Source organism: Brachionichthys hirsutus, chromosome 8, assembly GCF_040956055.1.
Source record: "Brachionichthys hirsutus isolate HB-005 chromosome 8, CSIRO-AGI_Bhir_v1, whole genome shotgun sequence".
Classification (NCBI taxonomy): Eukaryota; Metazoa; Chordata; class Actinopteri; order Lophiiformes; family Brachionichthyidae; genus Brachionichthys; species Brachionichthys hirsutus.
Genome location: NC_090904.1, coordinates 2317335 through 2338413, shown reverse-complemented (window position 1 = coordinate 2338413; position 21079 = coordinate 2317335). Strand labels below are relative to the sequence as shown.

The following is a 21079-nucleotide window of genomic DNA, read 5'->3' as shown; positions in this document are numbered from 1 at the left end:
ACAATGGATGAATGAAGTCAGACTGTGATTGCAGAAGAGTTACAGAGTGTTGATTTGTTCTCCTTTGTGAGTGTGAGTGTGTGGGTGTGTGTGTGTGTAGGTGTGTGTGTGTGGGTGGGTGTGCATGTGTGTGTGTTTGTGTGTACGTGCCACACGCATTGGTCAGCATTGCATGTTGATTGCACTTTGTTACCACAGAAAGCAGCCGGATGGTGTTGGAGGGAGTGTGCGTTTGTTTGTTTTGTTTCAAATGAAGATATGCAAGTGTGTGTGTGGGTGTGTGGGTGTGGGTGTGTGGATGGGTGTGTGTGGGTGTTATTGCCTCAAGTTGCATTTGATAGTTGCACAGGAGAGCGAGGAAACACAGACATGTGCTTGTCACACACAAAATAAATTCATTTACATCGATGTTTCTTCTATTTTACACATTTTCTCTTTGAATAAACTTTTGAAAATAAATAAATCTTAGTTTTTAGAATTTTCACAAAAAATGTCTTCCTTGTCTAGAACGTGATAATTGATTTGATCCTCATAATTTGTGCAGCAGATGATCTTCCATCACACCATCATCCTGTGAAGAATTCAAAGGCAGGACACGCTGCTGTCTGTTATCGTGCCATCGTCCCCCCCCCCCGACAGCAGAAAGTTCAATGTCAATGGAAGGTCAGCGGATCGACCCGGCTGTGGGTCAGTTCAGTCACGCATGCAACAAGTAAAGCAATCAGAACAGCTATATAAACTGTTTTTGTCTTTGTGTGCGCTACGATTTGTTGTGTTTTGCACTTCAGGGCCACCGTAAGTAGCAGTTCATTGTCAGCTTATTATCCCAACTTTGGCTTCACATTAAACATAATTTACAACATTTCCAAAATAGTTTGGTGCGGCTGCTCGAGTCTGCACTGAGACCACCAAATACGCGTGTCCTGAAACCCAAAGCCAAACCCAACACCAGCTTCTCAAAGCACAGAGACCACCAGAAGAGAGCTGCAGGGCTGATCACAAGAGCTGAATGTAAAGCTAGGACACACATCACAGCGGGTTAAACAGGCCGTAATCCTGACAATGTGTGTGTGTCGTGTTGTTCTCGGTGTGTGTGTGTCCTCGTGGCAGGCCGCGGTTGAGTCAGACACTTGGCCTCTGATTTCATCACGTTGGTTATGAAAGAGACAGTAAAGTTTAACACGCAGCGCTCCCTCTGTTTCTTCAATATTTCATCATGTGGCATGAAAACACACAAACCATGCGGAGAGGACTCGCCGTGTGTGTAACCAGGTCAGCGTGCCCATTCACCTGCCACTCTGCGTCTGTCCAAGCAGAGTAGGGCTCGCACACACACACAGGAAATCTCCATAACGAAGACGTGACCTCATTTCCTGTGACCTCCGTTTCCTGCAGGGACTGGCTGAAGGGTTCGTCTGTCTGTTGCTGCATGTCAGAGTTTTGGGCCTGTTTTCTGTCCACAGCTGATGAGACATCCTCAATCCGTGTGAAAATCAACATGATTAGCAAAAGATAATAAAAACAATTTGTGTAACTCTCAGCAGCTACGAATCAAAGGTGTTAGGATTTCCTCTTCGGCTTTTAGTGCATCGGGGTTATTCTCATGCAGCTGAGCAGTAGTGCAACATAACATTACATTTTAGAAGAATTTAAATGAACGATTTTATTGATGTTAATATTGTGCTTCGCTACATTATCTCTACGTTTTCGAGCCCTGCAGAAGATCTGGCCAGTTAATTTCTGTAACTTCATCACAACGAACAGAAAGTTGCTGAAAGAAAACGACGACGTGCAGGTGGAACACATTTTGTTCAACACTTCCCTTCTTCCAGAATGAATCCCCATCCAGGCGGTTCCACTCATCCTCACACAGTTAAACGTGAACTCCTCCCACTTCTCAGAAGCTGAGACTGCTTTAAGATTCAAAGCACGGATCTCAAGTTCTGCTCGAGCGCATTAAAAGGGTGAATTTAAGAGCTGTAAATTCTCATGTACAACATGTGGATAATCAGGGGGGGGGGGGGGGGGGGCATGAGAGTGGGGAGTATGATGCAAAGGAGAAGCTTGGTTGCTGTGGCGACCCCTCACGGGACAAGCTGACAGTACAATAGTAGTAGTAGTTATTAGTGATAAATAAAACAAACTTGTATTTATAAATAAATAAAAGCGACCCATTTGGGTGATATTTTGGGTTTGGGTTGAATGCAATTATAAATGAACAAGTTAAAACTGTAAACTTTAGGTGAAGTTTCATGCCTTTTGATATTTTAAGTCAAATCAAGTAATTGTTTTGCAGAAAATTTACTTTACTGTGCAATTTAAAATCATTTCAAAGATGGTTGGTGTCACGTGACCGATTCTTGGTTGTATTTTATGACTAAGGTGGAGTAGTTTCATCATGACAGACCGGAGGTAAAAGTAACTTGTAACGAGTCTGTTGCACAGTTGCTGGCTGACGCACCAACTGTGACGAATCATCGCTTCAGGATTGCACCAGCCTGGCTCCGCCCCCTCGGTGGGTGACGACACGTGGGAGGAAACCTCACAGCCAAACAGATCCAGGCTCATCCCGAGCCCAGATCCCGACAGGACGTTCGGTAGTCGAGCAGGGTCAGAACCGAATGGTTCGGATCTACAACCACACCGCGACTCGGACCTGGAGTCAAGAGGAGCAAAGTGCGGCACTGGTACATGTACGTCAGCTAAAATAACTTTATTTCAACCGCAGATTGTTTTCATCAGGTTAATTAAAGATAATTTTATTTAAACCGCAGATTGTTTTCATCAGGTTAATTCAAGATAACTTTATTCAAACAGCAGATTGTCTTCATCGGGTTAATTCAAGATAACTTTATTCAAACAGCAGATTGTCTTCATTGGGATAATTAAAGATAACTTTATTCAAACAGCAGATTGTTCTCATCAGGTTAATTAAAGATAACTTTATTCAAACAGCAGATTGTCTTCATTGGGATAATTAAAGATAACTTTATTTAAACAGCAGATTGTCTTCATCAGGTTAATTAAAGATAACTTTATTTAAACAGCAGATTGTTTTCATCAGGTTAATTAAAGACAACTTTATTTAAACAGCAGATTGTCTCCATCCAAACTCTAACTGGCTGACGACAGGTTGAGCAACCGATACCTCCACAGTAAGGGGCAGATGACGCCATCACTGCTCCAGTTCTCCCAGTAGCCGATCTGCCGAGTTCCAGCTAAGAAGCGTGGAACCTCTGCACCACAGGTACCGCTGGATTTCTACACAGCCCAGTCCGTCTATGTTGAAGTACAAGGTAAGAACCTGACCTGGGAGCAAAACTACTACTAAAGAAATACAAGTACTCTTGTACAAGTGACCTCATTGACATTTAGGTGGAGTTTTTACTATAGCTTTCTGCGGTCTCTTGTTTTCAGTAAAATCCATGTAAAAAAAAAAAAAATCATCATCCAGTTAAAATGCAAAGCAAGCTACGCCAGACAGGTAAAAGTACTGTGGTAAAAACTACAATATTACCGCTGAAGTGTGATGGAGATGGGTTCACAGAAGTACTGGAGTACAAATGTAAATGTCGTTAAACGTGTTGTTGTTCTACTGTACTGTTGTTCTACGGCTCTACTGTAGCCGCTTCTGTTGTCCTGCTGGTAATACTGATGTTGCCATTTTGTCTCTTCTCTCGTAGATGAACGTGGGTGCGACTGTTGCCAGGCCTCAGCCCTGTCTGAAGAGGCTACTGGACGAGCCCTCGGAGAACGTACCAAAGTCTAAAGAACCCTGTTTGGCCCAGAACACTCCCGCCACTGGCCTACCACTCTGCCTCAGGTTTAGACGCCCTGCACCCAACTGTAGTCGGAGCCAATCCCCATCCAAAGTTGGACCGTACTTCCTGTTTGAACGCTTCGAGGGGGAGGAGACTGACAGGGCTGAGCATGCACAGACAAAGCAACAATACACCTGCCAGGTAGAGTCACCACTATTACTGATACTGAAACAAACACTATCGACATTGCAAATAACTACTACTACCTTTCTGAATACCAGAGATACACCCAAAAACATAAATAAATACTCCCACTGCTGTAGTGGTACTACTACTACTGTTACCAATACTGATCCTGATAAATACACACAAACCCAAGCCTCCCTTCCGGTTGCTGTGGTCATAGGTCCTTCCACTTCGTTGCCACCAGGAGAAGTTGGCTGCCTACAGCCGCGTTGGTCGTCATGACAACATCTGTAGCCTGCTGGATGTGGTGATTGGCCAAGAGCATGTGCACGTCTTCCTGCCCAGTCATTACGGGGACATGCATGCTTACGTGAGAAACAGGAAGCGTCTGGGCGAGGAAGAGGCGAGACGTCTGTTCACTCAGATGCTGAACGCTGTGATGCACTGTCATCGTCACGGCGTCGTCCTGAGAGACCTGAAGCTCCGGAGGTTCGTATTCACCGACAAACACAGGTGAGCGTGACAGGTATTCTATTAATACTGCAATACAACACTGACACAAAGGATCACCGCCTAGTGGTGAGTCAACGCCGATGGTGGGGGGAGGATGCCGGACAGACCTGGCAGGCCCAAACGTATTGTGAGGGTCTGTTGGGAACGTCTGGCAGTCTCCTGTCAGAACCTCTGGGAGAACTTTGATTATGTACCGGGGGGAGGCAGGGAACATTGAGTCCGACTGGGCCGTGTTTTGTGGAAAAGAATACTCTAAAATTACATTGCCATTACTTTGATTGGTATTACGTTTTGATACTGGCAACAGGACTAATGGTAGGAAAAAGTCTACTAATATTGTGCACTATATAGCAAAAAATGTAACTCATACTGACACTGCTAATAATAGTGCTTGCCTCATTAGTGGCAGCACGGTGGCGCAGTGGCTAGCAATGCTGCCTCACAGCAAGGTCACAGGTTCAAACCCAGTTTTGCGCCTCACTGTGAGGAGTTCGCATGTTCTCCCCGTGTCTGCCTGGGTTCTCTCTGGGTTCCTCCCGCCCCCCAAAACCTGCCACTTATGCCCAGGTCGTTATTGCAAAGGAGAAATAAACAACAGGAGTTGTGTCATAAGTACTACAGATTGTACTTGTAAATCTTAAATGTTTGTTGTTTTCCGTCTGCAGGACGCACCTTGCCCTGCTTGGCCTCAACGACTGTGTCCTCCTACACGGTAACCGTGACGACTGTCTGACAGACAAACATGGCTGCCCTGCCTATGTCAGCCCTGAGATGCTAACCAGCGGGAACGGATCTTATTCAGGGTGTGCAGCAGACGTCTGGAGTCTGGGCGTGTCTCTGTACACGATGCTGATTGGACGATACCCCTTTCAGGACACGCAGCCTGCTGCACTCTTCACTAAGATCTGCCATGGGGTTTTTTGCCTTCCTGATTGGCTGTCACTGCAAGCCAAGTGTCTGATTGGCTGCATGCTGAGGAAGTCACCGACAGAGAGACTGGAGGCATCAGAACTACTGACGCACCCGTGGCTCATAAGTCCCTGCAAGCCACATCACAACATGTACAAGAGACACGACAGCTCGGCAAAAACACGACATAGTAAACAAGAGGATGGTGAGCAGGTGGTGCCAACATGGCTGGAGCAGAAGCACTGACACACACTTGTAGTAATGCATCGACTCCCTCCTGACTTGGGGCACATCCGTTAACCCTAGTGATCTCTGCGTTGTGTTCTTTGAGTGCTGCACTGCATGAAGGAAGGACCAGGAAACGGCGCTGATCACTGGAAGCACTTTTACTGGCAATTCTGCACAATAATAGAAAATAAAAACGTTCTTGTCACACACGTAGTCTCGTCTCCCATGCACGTGGCGCTCATCGGTCGCCTCCTCAGATCCTCAGTACAGACTCAGGCAGCTTATACAGTGCATACACAGTTTGAAATAAAATACACGAATTGCATCTTCAAAATATCCAGGGTAACTTAATACATGAACATTTGTTAAATGAGTTGCACATACCTGCACAATAATAGAAAATAAAAACGTTCTTGTCACACACGTAGTCTCGTCTCCCATGCACGTGGGTCGGGAAAATATCATTGTGAATGAGGGGACTGGATCCAATGCAGGAGTCAGATGGAAGTATTTCCTGAAGTGGTGCCGGATACTGAGAGAATGTTTTGTCTTAGAAGATGAGTAGTTAGATGCCAGTATCAATGTTCAGACATGCCTGCCCCTGTTAACATGCACGCAGTGTGTGTCCTGTGTGTGACTGTGTGTTGTATGTTCTTCTGTCAGGGCCTCTTGGCCAGGTCATGTTTTTAAATGAGAACTAGTTCTCAAACATTTTACCTGGTTAAAGAAAGGCCAAATAAAAACTAAATAAACAGGAGGAGGAGCTAGAAGTGGCAGACCAGGTTGGATCGCGTCGGAAATGAGGGCGTACAGTAGCAGTGGCTCTTGGGACAGATTTATTCCAGATAAACAAGGACATGTGTGAATTCAGAACCTGTAAAATGGAAAGCGGAAAAACAGTGGGAGCAAATGATCTGCGCCTCTCTAACACATCAAACATCTTCAACAACGCAGCTTCAGCCCCTCCAGAAAGGGTTTACGACGGTCTGCATTTCAGACACGCAGCCAAAAGGAAAATGTTGCTGAACCAGAATTATCTCCAGAACAATGAACAAACATCTGGTCAGTTCACTATCAAGACGAAGCAGCATTTCTAGTTTTAAAACAGAATCATTTGCCAACAAATAGCTCAGAAAACTGAAAAGAATCAAAATACAGTACTCTAAAATGAAAGTAACAATATTGTGTACACAACTCGTCATCAGCAGTTGTTGCAGTATGACATTGTTTATTGTCATAAAATAAAATGTTCCTCTAATTATACATCTTTTATCTTTTAACACATGAATATGAGATAACATAATCCAAATACATTACAGATTTACATCGATGTGGTGATTCTATGTTCAAATATATGAGTTAGTTTAATTTAAAACAAAACAAAACACCAACATCAATCGAGGCATTCAAAATTCAACAGGAATAAGCAGGAAAAAAATCCGATTTTTTTTTTTTGTAACTCATTTATGCCAGAAACGTCTGTAGCTGTTCAGAGAGTTTCAGACGTGGCCACCGGCGCTGGAAACTCTTTGCGAGTGAGGAATGGCCAGTTTGTGCTGCTGGGAGAAAACAGACAAATATAATATACTGTAATACAATTGTTGCACTGTCTCAGGAGATTATATTACCGTCATCATATGTAACATTTTAATGCTAATATATAAACACTAATTATTAAGTAAATCTACATAAATGTGTATTGTGGTATCATATTGACATTAATGGCATTTTATGCGTGTGGATGAGGAAACCCACCTTTCTCTCTGATGCATCTCTTTAATAGTTTGAGGGAGATGTTGTCCAAAGGTCTCTGGCAGGAAGAAGGCAGCAAAGGCAGACAAAGTACCCGCAGTTCCAAATGTAATGTGAGGCAGGTACTTATAGTAATTAGCTGTACAAAGACATGGGGATTTTAGGTTATTTGTCAAAATGCTACACTAAAATTAATGCAGGTATTACATTAAAACCAATTTACTCACTCAGACTCAACACAAGCGGTGCAAGGCAGCTTCCCATTCTGGCAAATGTACTGCATGTTCCTATCGCAGTATTCCTTATGGAAGTTGGGTAAAGCTCTGCTGTATAAATATACATCAGCGCTGTACCAGCTGTGACAGCAAATTTACCCAGCATCTCCAATGCAGCAACCATAAAGGGGACACCTAGACGAAAAAAGAACACTGCAGGTAGAAGTAACATTATAGGAAATGCTTTCATTTTGGGTGGCCCACCAACCATGCATAGAATACACACTAACGTTTCATCCCTCACGCGCATGTTCATACCGCAGGTCTGAACATTTTGAAAGTACATTTAAAAATATTAGTTTCACATCTAAAGGCAGGTTTCAGTCACAAGGTTTTTTTTTTTCTTTTTTACTCACTACTATTTGTATATTGATTTAGAAATGTTCAAGATTTTGAGACATCTTGAACTGCCACCTCATTGTGGTTGGGTGTGTGGGGGGGGGTATGCCTGGATGTTAAGATCCCCATCCATTTCGTGGCGTACTGCACAGTCCAAGAAAGGCAGGACTTTGTCCATAACACCTTCACAGGTGAACTTGACTCTTCAACCAAAGTTAAGCAAGTCCAGTTGATTCTTTATCTTGACCCGGATGACTGAGAACCTACACAGACAACTTACTTGTGATGCTCTGGGCATCACATGACCATATAAAGATATCATTTAAAGACCATCTAAATGTGTTCCAACATCCAGTTATGTTCCTTGGGGCATGGCACCAAATTAGCAATCAGTGTTAAATAGATAATTAGTCAAGTGTGGCAAGGAAAACGAAAGCATTGAATTGGCATGGCAATATCTGCAAGCACGTTTTTCCTCTACTGTGAATAAGGTGTTGTACAGTTTTATCTCTGCGGACATCTTATCAGATCTGAAATATTGATTTGTTTGGAGAGCAGATAGTTTCCTACTTTGAGGCACCAGTTGAATGAGAAACAGGGACAGTGATCCAGTGAGCAAGATGCAGATGACAGTCGTTCGTCGTTTGATGTATTTCAGCGCCAGCCACATGCAGATATATGCTGGTACTTCCACTGCTGCAGAAAGGAAGCAGCTGATGTAGGGCTCAGCATGTAGCTGGGATGTGTTCAAGGATAAACCATAATAACCAATCCTGATACTGAACCTAGAAATAAAAGACATATTAATGAAAACCTGCATAGCAATATCATTTAAAAACACAAACAAAACAAAGACCGTTAGACTAAGAACTCAATGCATACTTCACTGCCACAAATAAAACCGTATAAGCCAGGGGCGCCTGTGACCACGGAGAACATGCTTTTTTGCCGTACTAGATTAAAGAGTAATTGCACATCCACTCCAGTAGTTGGCGGTGGGGCCCTGATTGTCAGAGTGCACGCAGGGAGTATTAGCTCTATGGTTGTTTTGCACGGCTCATGCGCGCCGCACACACAGCACAAGGCAGGCGGAGAAATATTTAACAGGGAGTAAAAGAAAGGTGGAGAGAGACGGAGACGATAAAACAAAGGAAGGTTGGTCGAAAGCCAAGACATGGAAATATGACGTAGTGTCCGTAGCGCTTGGCTTCACCGTGACTCCGGTGGGAGCACTTCAAATATTTTCTGTTGCAGACAAAAGAAAATGGGAATACGTTATTCTTTGTTGGAACTTGATCTATATTTCTTTCTTTTTCATATTTATTTTTATGTTAATAAGGATACAAGAGTGGGGTTTTTTTGGGGGGGGGAGGAAGCAAGAAGAAGACCTGCAGCAACTCGTCTCCTGCGATCTGCGACTCCGTGCGCGCCGATCTCACCGATACGGTCTAAACCGAAGTGAAGCAAACTAACTAGCTAACTGGAAGCTAACTATCTTATCATCATCATCCAGGGTGGATTAACCAAAGAACTCCAACGGTTCAACGTTAAACTGCGAGCTGCGTGGGAGCGTTGGATGACAGAAGGCGAACACACATTCACCAAAACAGGGAGGCGACGCCGGGCGAGTTTCATCTTGAGAATAAGTTGAATAAAGTTTGACTTATCTGACTGTTTTGTTTCGCCGAATACGCCTTAAAACCCGGTGCGCCTTTTGTATGAAAAAAGACGCGTTCATTGATGTCGCACCAAGTTGCGCCTTATAATTAGGTGCGCCCTATGGTCGTGAAAATATGGTAGTATTTTTGTGATGTATTATTAGAAATAGTTGGATGGATGGACAGCCTATATTCAGCAAAAGATAGCAAATGGTTTGCATGTTAACTCTAAAGATGATACTCACCACACCACACATACGATGATTGTCGTGTCTCTTATATTTCTCTTTTTCACCAGGTGGAAGACATTATAGTGCTTTTTAGGGAGTATCTCTGCCTCATTGTCCTGCATCATAAACAAGAAATGGTAAATTATTAGAAGAACAATAATCATTGGAACAACAGGTCGTCCAGTTCTTTGTCTCCAAAGACACTGAAATAGACAGTACAGCCATCTCAGCCTGCCGCCCACAACCAAGGAGGAACGACAACGCGAAACCCGCCATCATCATCGGGTTTGCAAATAGAACCGGCCCGCAAGGAGGTTCTGTCAGGCCCGCAGGATGAATTTAAAAAAAGAAAAAGAAATATTCAATGCTTTTCATGAATTATCGGCTAGGGGGCGCACTGTTTTGGTCAGAGTAGAAGAAACGCATCACTGAGACAGACCAAACAAAGACAAGACTGTAGCATTGCTGTGCGAGTTTGAGAGACGTTTTCAGGTATTTGGTGAACCTGAGGTAGAACTTTCTGTTTTTGCTCACCTTTCACAGTTAAAGCTTCTGATGTGTCGACATCCAGCTAGAAATAATTGATTTGCAATGTGACGCAGATTTGAAGGGCAAAGTTGCCTCCGTAGGTCTGGACACATTTTTATCAGTATCTATTGCCAGGGTACCCCAAATGAACAGCCCTGGCTGCAAAGAACTGTGCATGTTTGGGACAACCTACCTTTTTGAACACATTTTGTCAGTAATGAACATCAATAAAACTAAAATGCGTTCAAGGCTCACACACAAGCACTTCAATGACATTCTGAGAGTGACAGCTAGTCGGGACATGATACCTGATGTTGATGCACTTGTGCAGGCCAAAAGATGCCAAGTTTCAGGAACAAAAACAAAGCAGTCTAGACGAGACTAAAGCCTTTAAAATGCTGCCTTAGACACTGTTTGCACTGAAAGAATACAGCTCTGTGAAAATGAATCCTTCTTGTGGTGATTTAACGTTAGTGAACAGCTTCAGTACCAAAGAGCATGCTGGGATGCTACTGTTCGTGCAGCTCCATACATGTTCAGCATGCATTGTGTGTGTATGTTTCATGTGTGAAGGTTACACAAGTTGAAGTTTACAGGACAAGTGAATACTTCCTTCCTTACACATTTAATAGTACTCTCTTTAGTTTGTAAGGTGTAGACAGGGATTCAATTTAGATTTGATATGCACATGTGTAAATTGTTTAAAAATTCATTTCTTTATAAGTCTCATTTAATCTTAAAGTGCATTCCTATATTTTTCAATACCAATTGCTTGTTAACGTTTTGTGCCTTCGTATAATCAATGGGATCAGTTGCAATGCATAGATGGGAATGATAAAAGTAAATTGCACGTTTCTCTAAAGCAGTGGTCCCCAAACTACGGCCCGCCTCCACTTTTGGCCCGGCCCCCTGAACATTACCAATCAGTGCCCTTATCTGGCCCCCCACCAGAAAAAACCCAGAGAGAGAATGGCAGATCCTCCGATCTGCCATTCTCTCTCTCTCTCTCTCTCTCTCTCTCTCTCTCTCTCTCTCTACCCAGCTGGTCAGACAGATGGCCGTCCACCACGAGCCTTAGGTTCTGTCCAAGGTTTCTGCCTGTTAAAGGGAAGTTTTTCCTTGCCTCCGTCTCCAAAGTTCTTGCTCTTGTGGGTCAAGTTGGGTTCTGTCTTTCCTTGTTAATCCTGTAAAGTGCCTTGAGATGACTTCCTGTTGTGATCTGGCACTCTAGAAATAAAATTGAAATGAATTGACAGAGGCCTAACAAGAGGTGTGGCCGTGCTGACATAAACGGTTAATGTTATTAGAATTAGACCTCATTAATTTCCCCCTTTCCCTTTAATGCTACCTGTACATGGCCAAATCCTTTCATGTAATTGCTTTTAGGTGTCATTTACATTAGTTCACACAAACAGTCCATCCATCTGTTCCTGGCCCCGCCCCTCTGTTAAATTTTTGAACCCGTTGTGACCCGTTAGTCAAAACGTTTCCCCACCCCTGGTCTAGATGCAAAACCCAAACTAGATTCTTCTTGTATAATAATAAACATTTCAAAATGAATCACTCACGGATTTCCATGAAATCTTATATAGACATTAGGTTTGTTCCGGCGTCTGCTGCTGCATGATCTGTCGAAGACTTACTTGTCCAATGTAGTCATGAAAGATGACAACAGGAGCCTCAACTCTGTTGAATTTAGCAATCTTTCTCACGGTAGCCTCTGCCTCTGCCACTCTTCCCACAGAGAGTAGCCATCGAGGAGATTCTGGAAGTAACCTGCCTCAGGATTCAATACAGAAGTAATCAGAGAACTTTAAAATAAAAGCAACAAAATAGATGATTATTAGGAAAGCCACATTCTAGTTATCGATTCTAATCAGGAGTACTTTTAGCCATTAGAAGTGCCTGGTAAGGGAACTTTCCATAATTTAGATTTCAACCTACCACCATATGGGAATGAATACCAAACCAGGAAGAGAGGAGACAAACAGCAGATGCTTCCAGTCTCTTATAAAATAAGCAATGAGAGGCAGCAACATGTAGCCCAGAGCAAATCCACAATTTAGACCCACAGAGGAGAACAGGACCCGGACATGACCAGTCAAGAGCTCAGCGCCTGCACAAGGAAAAAGACAAGGGGATGCAAACTAGAGAATATATCAGTGATACGTAATAATACAGCAAGATATACAGAGTACACCAAATAGTATTTAATCTTTATAGCGCAGTCACTAAACGCAGAGTCATTAATAATGTCACTGAAATCGAGTCTTTGAACGAGCTCCCTGTCAATGGTCAACATGGCTAAACTGTTAGCCTGCCCTGTGACAGGTAGTCTTTAATAAACCCCTGTACTTTGTTACAATTTTCAAACGAAGGTTTGTTGATTATTGTCAAACATTTTTTTAAAGTTGTTTTATAAACATATGCTTAAAGGCATTTAAACAAAGTTAAGTGTTGCCGTTCATAGTATTCTAAAGGTTGACGCCAATATTTCCACTTTTACTGTTAATGAATATCGGCCCCAAATATCGGTTATCGGCCTCCTTGACTACTAATAATCAGTATCGGCCATTAAAAATAGCATATCGGTCGATCAATAGTTGAGGTATTACTGCATAAGGATAGAGAGGAGGATGGAGTAGGAGGAGCTCAGCGTGTCATTGGAGGTTTCACCATGATATTAAAAATCTATCAATCTCACTCTATTTTTTATGCAAAGAATATAAAATGTTCGCACTTACCCAGAACAAAAGCAGCTATATAGTTGGAGCTGTGCGAAAAACCAGTGATGAAGTACAGAATACAGAAGACCGTCCAAGTCGGCGAAAATGTTTGCACAATGTTGAAAACTTCCTGAGCGACCATGGTTGCAATGAGAACAGGCTTTCTGCCAAACCTATAGAGAGAAGTCACACAGCAAAATGAAAAATATAAAACCAACAACACAAGGATTCTCTTGTCCCCTGAGGGGTCGCCACAGCAACGCAACCTTCTCCACTTCACCCTGTCCTTTGCATCGTCCTCCCAAACACCAGCCACTCTCATGTCCTCCCTCCCTACGTCCATGTATCTTCTCCTGGGTCGACCTCTAGCCCTGTTCCCTGGCAAAACCATCAAAGTCTGGTCTCTCTGAGCTTGTCTCCAAAACGTCTAACCTTCACTGTCCCTCTTATTGTCTCATTTCTAATCCTGTCCAATCTGGTCACTCCCAAGGAGAACCTCAGCATCTTCATCTCCTCCACTTCTAGCTCCGCCTCCTGTCTTCTCCTCAGAGCCACCGTCTCTATGCCGTCCATCATGGCTGTCCTCACCACTGTCTTGTAGACCTCTCCCTTCATCCTCGCTGACTCTCTCCTATCACAGAGAACACCTGATACTTTCCTCCACCCGTTCCAGCCTGCCTGCACACGATTCTTCACCTCCTTTCCACATTCTCTCCATCACTCTGTTGACCCGAGGTACCTGAAGTCCTCTACCTTCTTTATGTCTATTCCTTGTAACTTCACTGTCCCCCCTGGGACCTTCTCATTTACACACATGTACTCTGTTTTACTCCTTGCCACCTTCATCCCTCTCTTTTCTAGAGCAGACCTCCACTTCTCTAGATTCTCCGCTTCCTGCTCTCTGCTCTCACTGCAGATCTGCAAACATCATAATCCAAGGAGCTTCCTGTCTCACCTCATCTGTTAGTCTCCCCATCACCATGGCAAACAAAAAGGGGCTCAGAGCTGATCCCTGGTGCATCCCACCTCTACACTAAACTCCCCTGTTACGCCTACTGCACACTTCACTGCTGTCATACATGTCATGAAAAATCTGGCAAAAATAAATAATTCAGTACTATATCAGCAAGATAAGCACACGATCAGCTAGCATATCGTTGCAGGATATTTTCACTACCTGTCCGAGACCTGTCCTGAGACGAAGGACCCAAGCAGAACTCCCAGAAAGAAAACTGTTGAGGTGAACGGCTGCTTCCACTGTTCACTGCACACGAGGTCAAACTGGAAGAATCATGAGAGAACAAACAATCACATCATTGTTGCCATGGTAAATCATCATTGATAAATATCACTGATTATTCTTCTGAGATTAAAATATGGGGACGTTTTCTGTGACAATGCATTCTTTATGATGATAAGTAGTCTCTTGACCGTTCCCTCCAAACCTTTACACATTTTTTGTTATGGTTAAATGTGTTTGACTCATTGTGACTTGAATATGTTGGTTAATGTTCTGACTTCGTCCTTCCCAGCAGTGTGTGCACAGCAGAGGGCGGTCTGGCTGATGTCCACTAAAAGACGCCTTTTTCTCCGCCAGTGCAAACTGTGGCTTCGCCTGAGTTCCTGTGATCTTGTTCCGGGGACGTCCGGCCCTCATCCAAGGTTTGCATTCTCCTGCTATTTTGAGACATAGTTTTTTTCCTCCAGGAGGTTTTAACTCGGAGTTACTTTTTTCCCTCTAGTAGTTTTTTTGTTCCTGCGTTCATTTTTGAGTGCAGTCTATTCCTCATTATTCCTGCACGCTTGCAGTGTTGTTGTTGTTGTTGTTGTTTTCCCTAAAACATATCTTGATTAAAGATGTTACAGATTTTATCCTGCTTCTGTTGTCTCTGCATCCGGGATTGACCTCCCAGACAAGCCATGTTACATTTTTTACATCTTCATTTTGCAAATTGTAAGTTTGTGTATATTGTACTTGCATAGTATAGGTACAAGGACAACTAAATGGACTGTGCTTATATGGTGCTTTTCACACCCAGGTAGGTTTCTGGCACATTCGTGTCAGTTTTCCTCTCTTAGCAGTGGCCATGGCAGAGGGCGGATTGGCAGACTGGGGCAGACACACCTGTTACCCATCTTCCCATCTCCAGATTGTTTAAATTACTGCTCACCTATTCAACCAGTTCCCGGGTAACGTTTTTGTTTTTCGTGGCACAAGCGTGTTTCTGCGTGTACTGGAAGTAGGTGGGGTTCAGACAGAGATCCAGCAGCAGATGTGGTCGCTTCTGTTCGGTAGCGGTTGGTCTTGTAGAGTCTAGACCAGCGGTCTCCAACCTTTTTCCTGCCACGGACCGGTACCGGGCTGCGGCCTGGTGGTTGGGAACCACTGCTCTAGACTACAGACTACAGTACTTCAGGTTCCTGTGTGGATTCATCATGGAGTCCGGGTAGAGGCTAATTATGTAACAGGTACAACCAGTTCTGTTAATATTACTGTTATTACCACAGATTGGAGGGGGGGGGGGGGCATTCTGTGAACAGAAACCCTTACCTCAGAGACGATGCTGGAATGGTAGGTGTCTCTGCTGTAACTCCACCCGTCTACACAGCCCTCCTGCTCCACGTCGGTGAGGTTGACGTCTCTGACAGGAATGAGTCCCTGAGCTGACAGATTTCTGACCACGTCCAGCCGGTACCTGCTGCACTGGCTCAGCTCCGGTTTCCCATCCACCACCTCCAAGTCACACGAAGAGGACAGCGTTGGTGATATGCCCAAAAACAGTGCAAGCATTTTTGTGTTTATTTAATTTAGGCAGCTGCAACACAATTTCCTTTGTTTTGCAGGGATCTATATTTCCTTTTTAATTTAATTGACAGTGATGTCATTTTATATTATTTCATGCATGTCATTATGATAAATGATAAAACATAAGCAGCATCAAGGTGGAACTTTTGTCACCGTAGCAGTGGCATCCCGGATTGTTTCAGGTGGGAGCTTCCGCCCACGCTTCAGACACAATCTGGATGAAGAACAGAGTTCTCCTCCGTGTTGCAGAAATGATCTGGATTTTACAGGCTCGTAACTAGGGTTGCCAACCGTCCCTTATTTTTTACAAAATAGGTGTGTCCCTACCTCAAATTCTTGTAAAAAACCTGAATGCTGCGCGCCTTGGCTTCGAACCCAGGATCTTCTAGCGGGGAGTCAAGTGCACTACCCACTACACCACCTAGATGTTATCCCGTCGAGCGTTAGGACAAATAGACAGTAGCATTGTTGACTTTAGACCAGAGGCACTGGTTTTGAATCCAGTACGACGTCACCTGGTCTGAGACACGCCCACTCCACATAACACAAAAGGAAAAAGCACAACATAACAACAACAACACGCTGTGGTCTGAGATATCAACTTATTATTTGACAGGTACGACTTTAGTAATACCTCAAGTTTCCTCACCTATACGGTGGCGTAGTCGGTAGGGTTACCGGTCTACTGCCAGAGGAACTGGGTTCGCATCCAACTGTGGGAGTGGGGGTGGAGTAGGGGCGGCAGGGTAGGCCCAGGGCCTTGCCTGGGCGGAGTGAACTGGACCGCTGGTCCACTCCACTCCGCTCAGGTGTGCCCTGGACCTACCCTGTTGCCCCTGCTCCATCTCATTCCCGTAGTGGGATTCGATACCAGGGCCATTTTGCCCCCCTCGACAGTGCTGCCAACCATGCCACCGTGGAGGTGAGGAAACCTGCCCTGTTATTACAAAGTAATTACTATGTAATAAGTTGATATTACAGAACATTGGAACATTAAATTTCTGGCTGTATGTGACCATCATTAAAAATAAAAGGGAGGCTACTCATGTTGTATGGAAAAGAAAATAAGTACATTTTATTTTGGGTCTCTGGTATTGTTCAGGGGGCCAGGCCGAATGTGGAAATGGGTCGGATCCGGCCCGCGGGCCGTAGTTTGGGGACCCCTGCTATAAGTATTTCAAAAACCTATTTGGTTGTTTAGATAAAGGTTAGCAGCCACTCAGTGAATGTGTTCACAAGAAAGCTGAAAATGTATAAAATATAGACTAAAATGTTATTCGTAATCTACCACTAATACTTTACTGTGTACTGCTGTGATACTACAACAAAGTAAATACAATTTATATCCCCAATTTAATTAATAAGAGAGACAAAGAAAGAAAGACAAGAAATGATCTGGTAGGCATATAATACTTAACGGTATAGATGTTCAGGGTGCGTTCCCACTGCGCCAAGAGGACTCGGTTCATTTGGGAGCAAATTCCTGCATTTATAATGAGTTGAAAGGTCTGCGTTCACACTGATTTCTTCACGAAGCGAACTTTCGGAGCAACGTCGCGTGGCTGAAGAGGGCGCTCGTCGATTGGACAAAGTAGAAGGGGGGAATCTCATTTAGTTCTGGCCCAAATCATAAATGTTTCACTACGCTAGTCGTTTCTAACAAAGACAAAGTCGCTGGGGATCCACGTTCCCACTGGCCCAAACGGAGCGGATTATCCGAGGAAAGGAACTCTGGTCAGTTTAAAAGGGAGCAAACACCGGCAGTGTGAAAGCACCCTAAGGGTGATTAACATTCCAAGGGTTGCACTTCTCAGAAAGAGGAGCTGCCCCGCCCAACATGCTGTCTGTCATCAGCCACACCTTGAACATCTACTGGCTCTGTAGAACGGAGCGTCCCAACATGCGTCCTCACATAGCTCTTCCTGTTCTCCAGATGGCTCAGCACCCTGTGGAGTGTCAGAGCGATGGCATCCTCCGTCGATCGGTTCGCTCTGTAAGCAAACTGGTGGGGGTCGAGGGAAGGAGGGAGGAGGTCGCTAATGTGCGCTGAGACCAGCCGCTCAAAACACTTCATGCTACGGGTCTGTCGTCGTTGAGGCTGTCTATGGTGGGTTCTTTGGGGATGGGGATGATGGTCGCTCCCGGGACGCCATCTGGTCCAGCAGCCTTCCTGGGGTTCACTTCTCTCAGTGTTCTCCTCACCTCATGCTCCTGGAGAGAGAGATGGGGGGCGCTGGAGTCATAAGGGGGCAGTGTGTTCAGGTGAGAGCTGTTCAGCTCCTCTGCCAGCTTTCTGCTGGCCTTTGTAGTTGGTCAGGGCCTGGATGCCCGTCCACACCTGTCGGGGGTTGTTGTCCATGAGGAATCCCTTGATCTTCCTCCTGTAGGCCTCCTTGGCACGTTGGATGCCTCTCCTCGTGTTGGCTCTGGCAGCGCTGTACAGAGCGGTGTCACCTGACCTGGAAGCAGCGGTCCGAGTTCTTATCAGAGCCTGGATTTCATTTGTCATCCAGGGTTTCCTGTTTGGAAAGACCCGGATGCGTTTGTCCACTGGGACATTTTCTACACAGGTCTTAATGTGAAACATCACAGTGTGCCTCCAGGTCCTGTTGTTCAAAGACGCTCCAGTCCGGACAAGCAAAGCAGTCCTGTAGCTGAGGGAGGGCATCATCAGGCCAGGTTCTGATGATTTTTGTGGTCGGATAGTTTTGTTTTCTGAGGAGGGTGTCCTAGGTGGGGGAGGGGGGTTGCTCTGTAGTATTTTTTTTTATGGTGGAGTAAACATGGTCAATTGTTTCTCCTGCTCTATTGTTTGTTTGTTTTTTAGGCTCGGTGAAGCTAAAACCTAGTTTTAGGTTTTAGCTTGAAGCGTTTTAGGTTTTAGCTTGAAGCTAATACCTAAAACTACTGAGCCCAAAAACTCTAAACAATGCCTGGTATGACTCTAAACCAGTCATACCAGTCCAGTCATAGTCTCAAAATAAATACAGGCCCCATCATTTATTGCTGCAGAGCTCTCTTTGAATTTTCTAAGCCAATTGATTGATAAAACGCTTTAAAAATGACATTCTTTTTTTCCCTTACTTTTTATTTATAGATAGCTTTCGTTTATAAAGGAAAAATTAGTAAAAAAAATAACAACAACAAAAACACAACAGCAACGACAACAAACAAACAAACAAACAAACAAAAACAACCCCAAAAAATGACTATGACTTTGAAACCTTTACCTTAATTGGGATGGAAGCATTGAGCCAAAAGTCAATGAGTTGAACTTCAGGAATCAGACAGTGGTGGCTGATCTTAGCACCAGTAAAGATAATTGAAAAAACACATAATCCATTTGGGACAAGGCTGAGAGAAAGCAAAAAAAATGCAATCTTCTGCAAACGTCCCCACTGACCCAAAAACGCTATGCTTTCTTCATAAGACTTCATGTCTTCACAGGCTTCAGGACAAAGGGACAAACAGGTAAGCCTGCCTTTAGCGCACAATCTAGAAAGCCACACCCAACCAAGGTTTGGATTTTCAATTGTAGTTTAGTTTTAGTTCGTTTTGAATTTGTTTTCTCTAATTCAGTTAGTTTTAGTTAGTTTTTAGAGTGGATTTGTTAGTTTTTATTAGTTTAGTTTAGTTTTTATTAGTTTAATTTAGTTTTTATTAGTTTTTCATACTTTTGGTTATTTGTCAGATGCAGGATTAAAAAATACTAAAATAATACAACTCAACAAAAGATAAAATATAAGACATTTAACCGTAACAGTCCGCAACAGTCCTACATTCCCGTAGTGGGATTCGATACCAGGGCCATCTTGCCCCCCTCAACAATGCTGCCAACCATGCCACCGTGGAGGTGAGGAAACCTGCCCTGTTATTACAAAGTAATTACTATGTAATAAGTTGATATTACAGAACATTGGAACATTAACTTTCTGGCCGTATGTGACCATCATTAAAAATAAAAGGGAGGCTACTCATGTTGTATGGAAAGGAAAATAAGTACATTTTATTTTGGGTCTCTGGTATTGTTCAGGGGGGCAGGCCAAATGTGGAAATGGGCCGGATCCGGTTAGGGGACCCCTGATCTACACACTCCAGATGAGGAGGCTCGGGCATGTATTCAGGATGCCTCCTGCACGCCTGAATGCGCATATGAAACTGGTGGGGTTCTACCTCCAACAAGGTTAAGAACCACTGGTTCAAAGTTTACAGTTTAAATTTTTTTGTACAAATTCTATTTTTTGCATTTTTTTTTTAATGAAAAATTTGAAGTAATTTTTTTCTGCCTTTTTTGTACCGAAAATTAGCCGAACCGAAATTATATTTTAGTGTGCCGTTACGCCCCAAGTTGCCAGCATGTATGTGCATTAACAGCCTCCCACCACGTGGGGGCGCCACCAGCAGGCCAGCTAACCAGGGCGGAAGCTGTCATGATCATTAGTGATCGAACATCCTGTTGGTAGCTGCTTTTCTGTTTTGCATTCGATCCGGAGATTCTGTCGACCGCGTCTCTTGAGGCGGCTCTCTGAACTTCCGGTCGCCCGCTGCTCTGAACTGTGATGACCACAAACAGGCTTTCTTTGACCGTCGACTTTAACCGGATTCCCTTCGTTCGTCATGGCGAGTGAGGACGCGGAGACCAAAGTGGAAGGCGGCGAGGGGCGTCTCTGTCCCCCGGAGCCGAACGAGCACGACTACGCGTTCGCCGCTGCGGGCGGCTTCACTTCCCCGGAGGCGTCCGCGGCCGCACCGGCGACCGACGCGCGAGTCTCCGCGCTGGGAGGCGTTACTTCACCGGGCGAACCCGGGCGGAGCCTTCAGACGTCCCCGGTAGAGCTTCCCGGGCCGGCGGTGGGCGCGGAGGTGGACTGCCCTGCCGGGCAGGACGTGGAGCCGCCGGCGGCCTCCGAGCCCGCTGGCGGCCGCCGCCGCCGCCGCGCCATGCGCCCGGAGGACCGGAGCTGCTCCTGCTGCAGGTGCGAGTTCGCGCGGCACGGCCGCAGCTTCAACCGGAGGGCGGTGCACACCTTCACCACGCCGGACACCGTGCACTGGGCCTTCCCGGAGGCCGCCGTCACCGACCGGTCGTTCCTGTGTGAGACCTGCGCGCAGATCATCCGGAGCAGATGTCGACGCAGGCAGAGCGGCAAGCGGGCCCTGTGGGTGAA

The 21079-nt window shown here is 44.8% G+C and overlaps 2 protein-coding genes across 2 annotated transcripts; one reads left to right on the top strand and one right to left on the bottom strand.

Moving 5' to 3' along the window:
• Positions 1-3205: 3205 nt before the first annotated feature.
• LOC137898562 (tribbles homolog 2-like) lies at positions 3206-5939 on the top strand. The gene is made up of 4 exons (XM_068742609.1): positions 3206-3296; positions 3684-3962; positions 4168-4460; positions 5126-5939. Exons 1-4 carry the CDS (start codon positions 3282-3284, stop codon positions 5613-5615), a joined length of 1077 nt encoding a protein of 358 aa, XP_068598710.1. The 5' UTR covers positions 3206-3281; the 3' UTR covers positions 5616-5939.
• Positions 5940-6446: 507 nt separating this feature from the next.
• On the bottom strand, positions 6447-19771 carry LOC137898253 (organic cation/carnitine transporter 2-like). Its single transcript, XM_068742270.1, has 11 exons — positions 19142-19771; positions 15657-15839; positions 14283-14386; positions 13124-13278; positions 12324-12495; positions 12023-12155; positions 9867-9967; positions 8534-8748; positions 7577-7759; positions 7353-7488; positions 6447-7156 (listed from the first exon to the last, which is right to left on the bottom strand). The coding sequence occupies exons 1-11, from the start codon at positions 19346-19348 to the stop codon at positions 7087-7089; spliced, it is 1659 nt and encodes a 552-aa protein (XP_068598371.1). The 5' UTR covers positions 19349-19771; the 3' UTR covers positions 6447-7086.
• Between the last annotated feature and the right edge of the window lie 1308 nt (positions 19772-21079).